Genomic DNA, 16,888 nt, shown 5'->3' with positions numbered 1-16,888 from the left:
TTAAATGCAAAATTATCTCAGCCTTAAATATCCAAAAATTTCACGTTTGTGAACATACATAGGCTACCTGAAAGAGATGCACGGAATTCATCTTGGGCTTTTTTTCTTTTTCGCTTCTCATCGCCAGACAGCTGTTGTCTTTTCCCGGGGATAGTCGTCACAAGTTGCCAGCCAGCAAAAAAAAGGGCACTTTCTCTCGAGGAAGAAAAAGGGCATGTGCTCAAGCCCCCTTTTAATGTCTATGTGTGCACGTAAACCATGTTTACATTGTAACACCCATGTCATTATACACATCTGTGTCCTCATAAACCATGTATACAAGAACACACACACACACAAAACAGAACCTCTTTTCAAATCTCACTCTGCACTTTTCATTTGGCTGTCCTCGAGTGCCCAGAGTGAGGGCTGTGACCTATCAGACTGGCTTGTCACGTTAACAGCTCCCTCTAATTGGAGAGTTGTGTGTGTGTTCTCTATTTTTATTCTGATCTACGCTTTATCTTGGTGTAAATGTGATGCTCCCAGCTCTATTCTTTCTGGGGCTTTACTTTGGCTGCCAACTGACTCAAACTAAGGTAAAACTTCTGAAGAACTTCTGTTTCTTCTCTTAGGGAAGCAGAAGTATCTCTGCGCTAGCAGGAATGACTGCACCATAGATAAACTGAGGAGGAAGAACTGCCCATCCTGCCGTCTAAAGAGGTGTTTTGAGGCTGGGATGACCCTGGGAGGTAAATTCCTGTGACAAATTGTCATATATGCTCTACTCTTATGCATTGTATAATGGTTATAGGGATAGTTCACCCCAAAATTAATAATTAATACTTAGCCTCATGTTGTCCAAAATCTTTATATTTTCATTCTTCTCTGGAAAAAGACATTTTACATTTTGTTCAAATTTTGAAAATTCTTCACAAACATTTTTTTCTTTTTCTTTTCACCTTTTACAATAGTTCATTGTAACCACAACTTTTTTTAAAAAAATACTGTAAGAGTACTGTAAAAGCACTGTGAAAGTAGTCATTTCTATTTGTGCGCTATTTTCCAAGTCTTTTGAAACATTACTATTTTTATATGTGTGATTTTTATGTGTGAGGAGCAGGGCAAATTTTAAGTCACTTTTCTTCCCCTCCAGTGGGCAGAGAACTGCTGTGAATCATCCAGTTGCGAACCGAATCAGTCCAATTTGTGAGCGAATCATTCAGTTTGATTTGTGAAACTCACAGTCACTTAGATCAATCATGGAAAATAACTGACTCAAAAGAACAATTTGTTCACAAAATGACCTGAAATGACCTTAGCAGAGAAGAGTGATTTACATTTCAATAATGACATTGTTGGGTGAACTATTCCTTTACAGCCCAGGCATAGTAATGAGAAGTTTGCTGGCTCGATCACTGTAAGGAGTAAGCCGTCTTACCCTTGGTTGTCCCTTTAAGTCATGGAAACAAATTCCACTGGCCCTGGTCGCGTGATGATATTTAAAATGTGATTTGATTTGATGTAATGTAACATGACAGATGTTATATCACTATTAAGCCATCTACAGAAGATCATTTAGACTTTTGGCAGTTTGCCAAGTGCTCATATAGGAGTATAAAGGAACTGTGTATATGTGCATACAGGGTCCAAAATTACCTTTTTGCAACATCAGCCATTGGTGAGTGAATTGAGAAAAATGGCTAAAAATATTTCTAAAGGCCATGAAACTGCATTTGCACAAATTGTATTAAAATGATACAGTTTTGTTCCTGTGAAAATAATTATTTTGCTGTTTTCCACTTGCGCATTATCAGACAGTGCAGGTGACTGTGAGATATATTTCTGTTTTGGTGCCTGTACTGTATATGTCCTCACACATGCAGATCTGGAGACAAAAATAATAATTCTAGACAAACTTCAGAAGGCAAATTTTCTACTCTCAGTCTCAAAGATTAATGTGGAGACAATTCTTTATTTAAATCGCTCACATTGCTTCCATCAGCGTGGGTCAGTTGTCAGCTAACTGAAGAGTAACTCACCGGTTTTACTTACTCTTCAAAGCCAATTCTTACTAGGATATAGTACCTGGCAAGTGTTGGACTCTTTGTGTGTGTGAAGCTCTGAATCCTTAGATATATTGAGTTGTAATGGTAATACAGTTCCATAGCAGCCGAGATTTTTAACGACTGCTTTGAGAGAGAAAAAGAAAGAATGCGTGTGTCTTCAAATCATCTGTAGGGAACCATACTGAAGTAGTGATGTCAGCTTTGCATCTCTCCTTGATCTCACTCTCCCTCTGTTGAATTATTGATGAATAATTAGGGGGTTTATCTCTCTGGTCTGCATTAAGAGGTCTCCCTCTCTCTCCATGTGGGCTTTGACTAATTTAATACAATTTTATGTGATTTGCAGTCAGCAATAGATAATGGATCAGAAGTAATTGACGCACAGCTTATTGCATGTAGATTTTATCAGTTAATTTACAGCATACTTATCCTTCATGAAAAGACATTCCAGAGAAAAGGGCCATTTCAATTCATTAGGACTTTTCCAAAGTGTATTTCATGACTTTTTTCATTTGTTTGAGACTGTATACAGTAGGTCACTGGGTAATGGTATCCAATCAGCTTGATTGTGATCACTGAATCTCTCTGTCTTTCTGTCTCATTCTTTGAATGGATGAAATTAACTCTGGATCTGAATCTGTCTCCATCTGACTCAAACACAGAATTATTAGACTGATTAAACTGTAATTTAAAGAGTATTTCTTTAGTACTGCTTAAGTACCAATTACAACTTTAAAATCTTAAATTAGTTTCTTCATTGATGCTGGAAAAGCGGCAAAAAGTGAGCCGTACCGAGGCATACCGAACCGTACCATGAGGTGGAAAAGCGCCAATAAATGGTAGTGTTAATCAGAGGCATGTCACAGAATATCCAAGATAAGAACATTTAATAAATACAAAAGAATTATAACCAGGAAAAAACGTCAACACTACTTAAAGATGAGAACAGACAAAAGACTCAACAGAACAGGGAGTTTACAGTATATACTGTACATAAGTAAATGAGGAAACTAAACAAGAAACAGGTGAATGTAATTAGAAACCTTAGTAACATACAAGGAGCTAAATGAATGTAAACACAGGGAACCAATACATGAACAACAACACAATGAAACTAAACAGAACTCTGACAACAATTGAATTCACCTGTATTGCCCAAGACAGTTTTCCTTTAATAGGGACAAGTAAAGTATAAAAGTAACTTATGTTATTTTCTTGGAATTATGTGTTTATGCATCCTGTTTTCTTCTTAAGAATCAGCGAATGCTTGCCCTTTTTGTAATAATTGTGAGTCCCTCAATTGTCCTCAGTGTGAATATATGGATGCAAAAAAAAAAAGAAAAAAAGGTTATTATATAAAGAAAAGATGCTCTAAAAAGATTTTTCTGAAGATTTGTAAGAATTGTTTAATGTTTGTGAAACATATGCTCACCAAGGCTACAATTTATTTGGTCAAAAATATATTGAATATATTTTAAAATGTCATTTATTCCTGTGATTGCAAAGGTGAGTTTTCAGCAGCCATTACTCCAGTCTTTAGTGTCACATGATCCTTCAGAAATCATTCTAATGGTGCTTTTCCACTGCATGGTACGGTTCGGTATGGCTCGGTACGGCTCACTTTTTGGCGCTATTCCACTGCATGGTACAGCTCGGTACGGCACGATACGGCTAGCTTAAATAGTACCACCTACACACAAACATGCCGTAACAATCATAGACTGTAAAAAAATATGGACGTAGTGTCGTGACGTCACCCCTAGATTTCTGAAGCGAAAATGAGGCCGCTGCCATCTTCGCAGCACATCACCACATGTCACTCCCGGATAACTGAAAATGGGCAAAGAGGCGGGACGCCCGCCTAGCGCGACGTGACCATGTTATCAGGCAAAGGAGCTATCTATCTATCTTAGAATATAACTTATCTTTATTAGTTAATAAAGATAACAAGTTATATCATTAGAAAGTTCAAAAGGTTTACTGTCAATCTACGGTGTCTTTTTTACGATATAGATGCTCCAGCACCAGTAATTGTAATTTGTGTCGGGTGTGCACATGACAACACGAAAAATCAAAGGGGACTTCATACCTTTATAATGAAATAGCGATCGCGAAATGAACCCAATCTGTGGCACTTAGGTAAAATGTCCATGAGCATCCATTGAAAAACAAAAAAAAACCAATACTTTTTGTCCATGAAAGTGTTAAATCCATGAAATATTGATATATTATCCATTGTTTGCATCACATTTCTTCTGAATGATCTGCTCTCCATCATCGTTCTTCAAGAACTTATGCAACCTGAGCAGTGTGTTTTATGCTTTATGTTGTGAAGCTGTATATGATCGTATATATCTAACAAACAAATGCGTCCGCGTCCAAAGTATAATTTTTCAAAAATGCAGCAGTTTTAGTTATAATATCCAAGCAGTGCTGTCTGAGTTTTATATCCTACCACCCTTGTCATTGTAGTAAATCTCACGAACAAACCTTTTAGCCAGTGCCAAGATGATCCAACAACGTGTGTTCTGTTTATCTTACGCATCTGTCTCGAGTCTTGACCATTAACGCAGCAAGCCATATTTTTTTATAATTGTATAAAATAATCGAGTCAGCTCAGAGTGTCTTGAGGTTCCTTTATAAGTGCATAGATTTACCTTATAGCAGACAAATTATTCATTAATAAAGAAATTCAATGTAGTCAGGAAAGTACAGATGTCACGTAAAGGGTTTACGTGGCAGAACTTTGCCAAGATTTTGTGCATGCAAATATAGACCGAAGCACCTTGACCTTGATAAACTGCAAATAATTGCTACTGTTTATCTAGAACATCCACTGCCGTATTTGATGTGAAGCCAGAGGTTTTCTATAGAGGCTTGTGCATATTAGATAAAATTACATAGAAATTGGAAGAATAATCTGAGAGGAACCTCTCCAAATTATTCCTCAGGTGTGCTGTCTCGTGAAGTAATGCATGGCTTTCAGTTAATCAAGCAGTACGTTTTTGAGCAGGCAGGCTTCTTGACTTAGTGACAATGACCCGCAGTTATCATATTGAAATGTTCTCAGGCTGCTGATATAGGGCAGCATTACACCGTGCCGAGGTTGTTTTCTTTGATTGCAGAAGAGGTGGAGGCACAGTGAGGGATATAATAGAGGAGGTGAGATCTGCTTTCAGTTGGACACCAAGTCTAAAGCAGCTATCTTGAGTTATTATAGAGCACATGTAGAACGGGAGATAAAGAGAGAGCATGTATTATTCTGTAATCAGTCAAATCAGTAACAACTTCCATCAGTGTCTAAATTACAGGAGTAAGAGATGGAACCGAGAAAGAGTGTGAGAGAGACTAAAGTTTGGCAGAAAATGTTAGAGATGTGAGGTATTTCCAAAGGAACTAAAAGAAAAAAATGACAGAATGGGGAGGATTAGGAGAGCTATCTCTCTGAGTAGAGAAAAGAGAGGAGAAAGAGTGTTATCAGCACATTATAGAATTATGGCACTTTTGCCCCTCTAGACCCTCTCTGGCAGCTGGAGGCCATATTAACAACATCTCAACACCTTTCACAGTACCGTCTCATTGACACACACACACACACACAGCACTGTCACATGGTCTCCTGCTCCTCTGTAAGATCATCAGGGGTCTGGGTGAAAATTGAATACATGATGAAAGTCACGGGGCATATGAGAGAAAAGAAGGAGGGGGGGAAAGCGGGCAAGACACCACAGGAGAGATATACAGTAAGAGAGTGTGGCAGATGGCATAGAAACACGGAAAAAAGAGATGCAATTATGCAAAGTTCAGACTCGTTTCATGCTTATAGTTAATCCTTTATTAAAACATGGTATATGAAAACATATTAAGATTCTATTCAATTTTAGACTTGAACAGTTCATTTGCAAAAACAGATAAATGGCAAGTTAAAAAAAAAAAATGAACTGACTGCCGTGAATTTGGAAAGAATTAATCATTCTAGAATCATTGGGGTGATTTTGTGAGTGAATCCGCAATAGAAAATAATGAACAAATTACAAGCATAAATAAATATAATAGAACAAAGATACAAATGAAATAATCAGTGCTTTATATTTTTCAGGTAAGTCTAACAGTATTCAGGTACAGAAAGTGAATAATCAAATGTAAAATAACACTGCATAGTCTTCACTGTATAAATTAAATATAATTGAATATCTTGTCAATTTCTGGCCTCCTAGTGATGTGAAATATGAGCAGGAGTCTTCACAGGGTGATTATTTTGACTTTATTTTGTATTTGAGCTGCATGGCTTGGACGCAGCATCCATCAAAAATAGACTTGCCGCCTATCTTTAGCGAAGCTACGCCGCGAGCCTCTTCTGGGACCCTTCTGAAACGTGCTGTGGCGCGGCTGGTGTAAACACAAGCGTTGACTAGAGTGGCTGCAATGCGCTGCAAATACGTGCAATGCCCCAGTTGAAAAAAAAGTACATTTCAATAATGTACTTAAAGTGCTCTATTTTCACGCACTAATTTTGTACTTAATATACTAATAATTCTTCTTTAGTACTTCTTAAGATAATCTTAAGCACATCTAAGTGTACTCAACTGTGCTATTTTGAGACACCATGAAATATGAACTAAAATGTGCTTTTAATATACTATCTCTGTATTTAAAAAATATATTTAGTTACTACTTGTAGTACACTATGGGTTCAAATGTACTATAAGTAGTTGCGATTGAGAATACTTTGAAATATGCGCGGACATGACTGCGCGCGAGATGCGTCCATGCATGGAAAGTGAAGAAGACCCGTTCCTTGCTGTTATACAATTGGGTGGTGAATCTAGCTAGCTGAAAACACCTATAGCCATGTAAACTGCATGACGGGGTAAATCCAGTACCCTTATAATAATTTACCTTGCATGTACGAACTCTGTAGGATTTTTGGGGGTTTGCGGAAATGTATAAAAACATTCTTGCGGTTTGTACTAACATTAAATATCTGGCAATATAAATCACCTGAATAGAAGTTGTATTTGTAGTTTCTCCATGTGTTTACATTGTTTTTATTACAATTCTATAGTTTATTATAATTTATTTATTTCAGAAACCATGGTAAAGAGGAGTATGATTTTACCTTTGACTGCCACAACTTTACTAATAGTTGAACTTTATAATTGTTCAAATATTACTTGAAGTAAAACATTAATTTAATGAGGTAAAATATAAATATCATTGTATTACATAAATTGTTAAATGATGACAAAATTTAATAGCAGTAAATTTACTTTAAAGAAACATGCCACTATTTTTGAAAATAGGCTCATTTTCCAACTCCCCTAGATTTAAACAGTTGAGTTTTACCGTTTTCGGATCCATTCAGCTGATCTCTGGGTCTGGCAGTAGCACTTTTAGCTGCAGCTTAGCATAGATCATTGAATCTGATTAGACCGTTAGTATCTCACTCAAAAAATGACCAAAGAGTTTTGATATTTCTTTTACAAAATAAAATACTTCATTCAAAACTTTACATTCATTTAACAAAACCCAACTTTGACATCGTATGGAACACACATGGTTCATACATTCTGATTCTGTTTGATTCATTTACACACTGCTGTGCTCAATCTTAAACACTTGTAACATTTATACTTTTCTAATGATATAGTCTGGGTTTGATTTTTTTCAGAGGTAGAGTAATGCACATGAATATTTTGACAAAAAACAAACAAAACAAAACAAAAAACAACAATACAAGACCAGTGGCCCGTTTCAGAAAGGAGATTAAGTGAAAACTCTGAGTATGTTAACCCTGAAATGAGGGAAACTCTGTGTTTTCCGTTTCAGAATGGGAGGTATGTCAAACCCGAGAAAGCAGGTTAAGTCAAGCCTGTTTCTGAAAGAGAGGTAACTTATACTCAGAGTCGGTTACCATGGTAACCTACTCTGTGAACCTAACCTGGTCGGGAGAAGGTTTTCTTTGGTAAACCCAGGGTTTCCTTCGGTCTCCTCCCCCTTTTTAAAGTGCAAGTGATGTTTAAATAGTTCACTCATTCATTCACGCTGCAAAAATGCTTTTCATACTGAGTATTTTTTGTCCTATTTCAAGTACAAATATTCTTAAATCAAGATGGATTTTGCATATAAGAAAATTCTTGTTTCCTGGGGGGATCTAAATTAAGTGCATTTTACTTAAGTAAAATTATCAATATCTGCCAGTGTGGTAATAAAAAAATCTTAACGCAAAACGGAAAACAAGATTATTCGGAGTGTCTATTACTAAGTGCAAATTTACAGTAGCTCCACCCCCCAATGTCAGACCAGGTTAAAATTGTCATACTCTCTAGTGGCTGCAGTGGTGTTGGCAGTAGTGTGCAGAGAATTAACTTGTGATGCGATTGACGGGGTTCGAATCTAGCCTGGTAATACCAGACTCTGCTACTTCACTTTGCTTCGTAGACAGAGTCTGGAATGGCATAATAGAGAAGTGTTTTCTCTCTCGCTAGGGGGCCCTTGTCTGAAGTTTAAAATCATTGGTTACCCGTAAGCCAATCAGATACGTTTAGTTATGCGCCTGTACAGCCGCATCGAAGCACAGACATCATGCATCGAACTCAAATCTATGATTGAACTTCCACTGTAAACCTGTTGTAAACACATGATGATGCGAGCGAAATACCGGAGTGAATGTTTATCAAACACTCTTCTTGTTCTGGCTTCAGTTTGAAAAAGAGTTGAATGTTCTCCATAACAGAGCGAATTGCATCCCGTGTCTCGTTTCCCATTTCCGCGGTCGTTTCGGTTTTCGATTTCTCTAACCTACAATGTAAAACTCGGCGCTTAGCATCTACGTCACGGCTCTCAGCCCGCCCTCTGTTCGTTGATTGGCCCGGCTGTTTCCAGACTGGTGGCAAACAGAAAGCTCTGAGGCTGTATCAGACTGAGTACAGAAGCGAAATGAAATTGAGCGGAAGTAGGAAGTCTGACGTAGTCAGGCTAGTTCGAATCTGCCTTTTGCCGAGCTTGCTATTCTCCCTTTTCCCATCACATAAGAAATGCATTTATTTTCAATAAAAATGAAGAAAATGTTCTAAAAGTGGAAGTAAATTGCCTAACGAGTGTTTAATAATGATGAAATCATTTACACTCTTATTATTGCATCCAGTTAAATTAGTATTTTCTTCTTCTTTTTTTGCATGTGGGATACCATGAAAATGAATATTAGTTCAATAACTTACCATTCTACCAGTTTTCACCTTTGATATTGTAACAGTGATAAGAAGTACTTGCATTGACTGAAGTATGCAGACATCCTTTTGTCACGTACTGTTGCCATGGTGAATCGTAATATCGGAGCTCCATTGATGATGGCTTTTCATAGTCGTGGTGCACGCGTTTAACTCAGAGTCAACCTACTCAGAGTCGATTGAACTAACTCAATTTAGCTGTTCTGAAACTGAAAACTAAGAGTTTCCCATCTCAGAGTAAGTCAACTCAGAGTTCAAGTTTTAGTTGTTGGTTGAACCTCCTTATTGAAATGGGCCCCAGTACTGCACATTGATGAAAATATTTATTTCTCACCACAATGTAAAACCATTCAATACATCCATGCCTTTCCAAAGGTTACATTTTGCACTGAAAATCAGAACATATTCTAAATGCAATAAAGTACACGTTCAAAAACATTTGTGGAGACAAAACAAAAGAAAAAAATAGAAAAAACACATAAGCATCATCTCTGGCCTGGTTTGGCCATAGCACTTCATCCACATCACAGGCAATGTCCTCTCGCGCAAGACAATGGCTACGTTTACATGCACCATTTTTTGGTCAATCCGAATGAATTGAATCCGACTGCAGATCTGTTTACATGTACTCTAAACATTGTAATCTGATTTAAATATCCGTTTATATGTGTTTTATATACATTCCGATTATAACTTTTGCGCACGCGCTGTGTGTGACGTCATGTCAGTCACTCTTGCGGTAACCCGGGTTACGTCAACAGACGATGATCTGTCAAAAGCACCAAATCTTGTGAATATTAAGAGGATTTGGAATTTCCAATTAATGTAGGCCTGTTACATTACTATTAGGTTAGGATTCTTTCTTTCATTATTAAATAAATATTATAATAAATTTGCCCCGCAATAATTTCATAGCGCATCACCGCATAACTGACGTGCAAGATTAGGCTATTTACGATTTATTTATTTTTTTTAGGTCTTATACAATGAATTATAGGCCTATAAAATTATTAAGAGTGTAGGCTATAATAATGTCATCGATGAAAATTAAGCGCAGCTTTACTTCAAGCACTGACTTTGAAAAAAACAACCTGTTTACATGAAATACTATTATTCTCATTTGTTTCACTAGCCATGTACAGCCACAAGAGAAATAATGGAATAAATTAAAACGGTTATATACCGTTATCAGCATTTTATGTTGAAATTCGTCTCTGAGAGAATATTCTCCGTTAATGCAGCGTCAGACAGCTCCGTCACTTTTTACTTTCAATTTCTGTAGTGCATACTGACCGAGGTTGAGACTTTTTTACCGGCATAACTCTAGCTTCTTGTGTGATATCCATTGGCTCCCATTCTTGTTTTAGAATGAAAGATTTCCAATATTATGACGAAGGGATACAGCTACGCCACTGCCTGTTGGCATACATCTTTACAACTAAAGACGTGAACTTGAATTTGCGCACTGTGCAATGCGTGTCAACATAGCACAACGCATGTGCTCAGAGACTTCTGAATATGATTGAGAAAGTATACGGATTCAAGTGTTTACATGGTAATTTTTTGCTGTTGGATCAGATTGGAAAAGGAATAAACCACCCCTTCCAATCCGATCGAAATTTCATTCGGATTGAGCTCAGTCGGATCGATTAAGGTGTTTACATGAACGTTTTTCAATCCGATTGAGCCATCAATCCAATTACAAATGGATTATTTGGGTGCATGTAAACGTAGTCAGTGAGGGAAGAATCTTCTTGAATGGTGAATCCATCCTTGGACAGAACCTACATCAGTTAGGTCACAGGCCTTCTCTATGGCTTGAAGGAGGGCTATCCTGACATAGGACTGGTGATTGTAAACCTTCATGTGAAAAAACCCCAAAACAAAGCAAACAAACAAACAAACAACAACAACAAAAAAAACCTCCTCAGTGGGTTTAAGGAAGGGACAGTATGGTGGGAGGTATTGGAGTGAAAATTGTGGACGCTAATGAAAACCAGCTGGACCAGAGCAAATAAGTGGAAATTTACATTATCCCATATGACAATGTATCTCATCTGCTCTGCATCCATTTGGTCTTCTGCTGTGGCGCTTTTATGTAGTCTGTCTAAAATGTGAATATGTGGGCCATGTTGTAAGGGCCTAAGTTGGCATGTTGGTGGAGGACCACATTCTGTGTGATTGCAACATATATTGTGATGTTACCACCACGTTGGCCTGAGACATTCAAAATTATGTTTCTCCGTCTCCCTCTTACTGCAACGCTGCCTTCCATTTTGTTGAAGACACAAACTCACCTTTTGCCTTTTTATAGTACTTGCACCTGATTATTGAGTTTACAGTTAAGCACCTAAGTGTCTGCACACCTGACGGCTGTGTTTGATCGATTGGTTTTAGGTGTGGTATTTTGGAAAGCAGTGTCTTGAAATGGCAAAGAAATGACATCATGTTAGATTTCTGTGTCTAATGTAGAGAAGTATGTTTAGTGTTGTGCAAAACAATGTGTGTAGTGTTTTGCAAAAAGTGTGAGGCTGAGAATATGCTTATACAAACCTGATTCCAAAAAAGTTGGGACACTGTACAAATTGTGAACAGAATGCAATGATGTGGAAGTTTCAAATTTCAATATTTTATTCAGAATACAACATAGATGACATATCAAATGTTTAAACTGAGAAAATGTAGCATTTTAAGGGAAAAATAAGTTGATTTTAAATTTCATGGCATCAACACATCTCAAAAAAGTTGGGACAAGGCCATGTTTACCATCCCCTCTTCTTTTTATAACAGTCTGCAAACGTCTGGGGACTGAGGAGACAAGTTGCTTAAGTTTAGGAATAGGAATGTTGTCCCATTCTTGTTTAATATAGGCTTCTAGTTGCTCAACTGTCTTAGGTCTTCTTTGTTGCATCTTCCTCTTTATGATGCGCCAAATGTTTTCTATGGGTGAAAGATCTGGACTGCAGGCTGGCCATTTCAGTACCCGGATCCTTCTTCTACGCAGCCATGATGTATCCTCTTTAGTCCAGATGACATGGCGTCCCAGTTTTCCAAAAAGAACTTCAAATTTTGATTCGTCTGACCACAGAACAGTTTTCCACTTTGCCACAGTCCATTTTAAATGAGCCTTGGCCCAGAGAAAACACCTGCGCTTCTGGATCATGTTTAGATATGGCTTCTTTTTTGACCTATAGAGTTTTAGCCGGTAACAGTGAATGGCACGGTGGATTGTGTTCACCGACAATGTTTTCTGGAAGTATTCCTGAGCCCATGTTATGATTTCCAGTCCTGTATGTGATGCAGTGCCGTCTAAGGGCCCGAAGACCACGGGCATCCAGTATGGTTTTCTGGCCTTGACCCTTATGCACAGAGATTTTTCCAGATTCTCTGAATCTTTGGATGATATTATGCACTGTAGATGATGATAACTTCAAACTCTTTGCAATTTTTCTCTGAGGAACTCCTTTCTGATATTGCTCCACTATTTTTCGCCACAGCATTGGGGGAATTGGTGATCCTCTGCCCATCTTGACTTCTGAGAGACACTGCCACTCTGAGAGGCTCTTTTTATATCCAGTCATGTTGCCAATTGACCAAATTGGTCCTCCAACTGTTCCTTATATGTACATTTAACTTTTCCGGCCTTTTATTGCTACCTCTCCCAACTTTTTTGGAATGTGTAGCTCTCATGAAATCCAAAATGAGCCAATATTTGGCATGACATTTCAGAATGTCTCACTTTCAACATTTGATGTTATCTATATTCTATTGTGAATAAAATATAAGTTTATGAGATTTGTAAATTATTGCATTCCTTTTTTATTCACAATTGTTTCTTGAGTGTAGAGTTTCCGTAACTGTGTGTTATTTTTAGTGTAAGTATTTGTAAAAAACTGTAAAAACCTAATATAATTTCTCTATTAATATTCTATGAATTTCAATTTCTTAGCTATGAATTTCAATGTCTTTATAAAAGGTAGATAAATAAATAAATAAAAAACATTATTCTGAAAGAAAGGGGCCCAAAATTCTGTCTTGCATACCATCCTTAAAACTGTTCATGGTGCCTTGTGTGTGTGTGTGTGTGTGGCCATCTGTTAGTGTGTGTGAGTGTTGTGTGTGTGTGTGAGTGTTTTAAATTCTATTACAAAAAATTACTTGGTTTTGTTTAATTCTGAAACATGAAATGTGGAGTTGTCTGCTTTTGCCAACAAAAAAAAAAAAAGACTGTTGAAGTTATCTGATTTGCTAAAAAACAAACTCTTAATATATATAAAAACATACTTTCAATGAACTTTAATTTTGTAAGTTACCTGTATTTGTTTTAGTTATTATTAATCAAAACAACCCAATTGCAGTTTGATTGATATTACTAGGAATGGACAATAAAAAAAATAAATAAATAAAAAACATATTTATGAGAATGAACAAAAAAGGAGTTATCAGTATTTGCAAATAAACTCTTCACTTTTAGCCTGAATGCAGCAATCTAGCATCCAAATGTCTATGCACACCACCATGGACTGACCTGTACAAAATATGTCATGTTATTATTGGGCCATGTTCAATGTCACACCGGGAACAAGAAGCTTGGTATTAAGATGCTTTGTGGTCGATCGGATCACAAGTAAACGTGGGAGACATACCCATTTACACCTGGTGTTTTAATCCGTCTCTTGTCCACTTCTGCTCAGGTTTCTTCGAGGGGAGGGTCTATGGGTGGGTAAATGTAAAAATTTCGATCTAATGGATGATATAAGCTCACGCAATTTACATATAGACACACACAGAGATGACGGAAAACGGAGAGCATCAGCTTTTGTTTCTGCTCTGGTAGCCGCAGGTCCACCCCAAACACGGTGAGTGTGCTGTTAGAAATCAGGAATGGAGACCGAACATTGTGCTTGGTACGTTTCTCGCCTTCAAACCAAACTTGAGTTTTCAGACAGTTTAAATCCTGTCTGGCTAGCGCACCCATAATTTCTACACATTAGGTCAGTAGGCGGAGAGTAGGTGGTCTTTTCTGGCTGTTCGAAGACATTCGACCACATGAGAGTTTACACTACGAAAGCAATCCGGTCGAATGCGTTTTCGACTACATCTGGAAGTGGTTGAAAGTGGACAAGCTCAATCCACTTCAGACCCTGTTTGCACCTGTATTTAACATTGTCCACTTGTGATCCGATCGAGAAAAATGCATCTTAATACCAGGGCCCTAGATAGTCACACCCTTTTTAAAGTGATTTTTACATACTTCTTTGAAAGACATTCTAGGAGGATCTTAGTTGGTGCAGAAAAGTGCTCCTGGTATTGTTTTAGAAAAAAAAACACTAACACTGCTTGCCATGTTTACGGAGAGACCAGGGAACTCATGTCACTCAGTCCAACAAGTTCAACAAGGATGAACACAAATTGGTGTTATAGGTGGCAAAACAAGTCTGTTATTGACCATATGTGTAATACCTCATCTCTTGGCCTGTCTTTGAGTTTGTGATTGATATGAGCAGCCTTTTTTTTGCATAAATATCCCATATCACCAACCACACAGACAATACCTATATCACCTTTCCTTCTGTGTCTGGGATTAGTATGAGCAGCCAGTTTCTTATTGGATATCCTACCCTATTGGTCACCTGAGAGTTGAATTAATAAAAAATTAACATTTGAAAACGCATTTAAGCTTTTTTTTTTTTTTACCAATAAGTCAGTTGCACAGCTTGAAGTTCACAGTTGATTTCCAATGTTACTATTTATAACCTTAACGGCTTGACCTAGGCTACCTTGCTACCTAGCTTTGATATAGGTCAGAGCTATTTGCTCACAGAGTAGCTGCATGTCACTTTCTATGAATAAGGCAGAAAACAGGGCTTCAAAAATGTTTAAAAACTGAGTGAAAATGACAAATGACAAATGTTGTTTTCTTTTGCAACAAATGGTCAATGAAAAGTGGACGGTGCATAGTAAAATGTTGACTGTTAAGCTCAGGAGCTCAAGCCAAACATTAAAGAGCTGCTTTATTTTCTATTCAGTTTGTATGCAAACTTTGCTGCATTTCTCCTATACTCTAGCTTGCATCCTAATCTAGTTATCAAATAAACCTGCCATTGTATATTATGAATATTGTTGGCTCCTTCACAAATGTTTTTTGTTGTATTTAGCATCTGCTAATATTCATGTTAAGAAAGTACAATGGCTTCTTAATTCCATTAATTTAATTAGTTCTTAATTCCATCTTCAAAATGTTTGAAACTTGTTACAAGTGATTATCATAATGATGTTCTCTGAGCACAAAAAAAAAAACCTTACAGTTTTTTTCAACTGCTTGCACACAAAATCTTTACTTGTCACACAATTTCTGAAACCTGACACTCAAACAGCAGAACCACACACTAAATCTGCAAAACCATACACTAATTCTCGGCCTTCGACTTCAATTTCATAAAACATTGTTTGCAAAACACAACACACAATTCTCTATGTAATGCACAAATATCTAACAGGAAGTATCTTGATTTCCTTTTTCAATCACAGCCATTGTTTCTGTCCAACTACACGTGGTTGATGTTTTTTTCTTTCGTACTGTGTATTACTGTATTCACAATCACAATGCTTACAGTAAAAAAAATAAATAGTTTGATTTCAATCTTGCTTTCGTGTTTACTGTTAATTTTTCAACATCTCTCTGCCAAATACTTTCAATCTTGCACATAAATGTAGGAGCTCATGAAAGAAGATCTTTAGGTTTTGAATAACTGTGTATTTGATATATCCAAAAATAGAATATTATTATGGCAAAGGTGTTTGCAACATAAGACAAATGTTTGTTTTTGAGATGTGTTTGTGATATTTTGAATGCAGTGCTTCATTTTGTAAGAGAAGGCATTTTGCATTTTGTGTGTGCAATTCTTGGATTTGTGTGTGACGTTTTAAAAAAAAAAAGAGACAAAGTTTTGAAAATGTGTGTAAGCAGTTGAACAAAACTGTAAAACTCAGTCTTTTGATAAAGAAAGAAATAATTTTTGCCCCTTTGCATTTCTGTATATATATATATGAAGAGTTTGGTTCCAAAACACTATAAATCCATTTTGATTAATTTGAGTAAAAATGTGTTTTCTTTACCAAGAAAGCAGCAAGATGTTTTCAATCAGACTATGCTAAATAAAAAATGCTAATTTTGTCGCACAAAATAAAATTCCTAAACTCTGTAAAGTATTTATGTCAAGAAGAAAGTATGATTTCTTACCCTTAAAAGAAGTGGAAAACTCGTTGTGAAACTCTTTGAAACTGAGAAACTCTGTGAGCTTATACTCTTAATCAAGAGTGGCAGATACAAGAAATAACAGCTTCTGAAAAAGACACCTCTGTGCCTGTGGTGCAGGTGGAAATGAGACCTTCCCATGAAATGTTTAAATCAAGGCAAACACATTCCTATTTAAGAATGTAACTTGTTAAATATTTAACAAGTTATAAAGTTAATTATCTAGCTTCTGCCAGACCACCTAACCCGCATTCAACTTACGGACAAAGTGTAATGCCTCTCGCAGTTCAAAATGCTTACGCTACATCCTAAGCCTTCTGTATTTAACTTACAAAAAAAGTTAATAAAAAACT

At 36.9% G+C, this 16,888-nt stretch overlaps 1 protein-coding gene across 1 annotated transcript in view; it reads left to right on the top strand.

Moving 5' to 3' along the window:
* ar (androgen receptor) overlaps positions 1-16,888 on the top strand; it is a 123,617-nt gene that overhangs the window by 45,869 nt on the left and 60,860 nt on the right. The window contains exon 3 of the mRNA XM_048187037.1: positions 615-731. Within this exon, the coding sequence (XP_048042994.1) occupies positions 615-731 (117 nt within the window). The remainder of the gene's footprint in view (positions 1-614; positions 732-16,888) is intronic.

The sequence above is a fragment of the Megalobrama amblycephala genome, linkage group LG4, assembly GCF_018812025.1.
Source record: "Megalobrama amblycephala isolate DHTTF-2021 linkage group LG4, ASM1881202v1, whole genome shotgun sequence".
Taxonomy (NCBI): domain Eukaryota; kingdom Metazoa; phylum Chordata; class Actinopteri; order Cypriniformes; family Xenocyprididae; genus Megalobrama; species Megalobrama amblycephala.
Note: the sequence above shows the minus strand (reverse complement) of the source record. Positions and strands in the feature narration are given on the sequence as shown.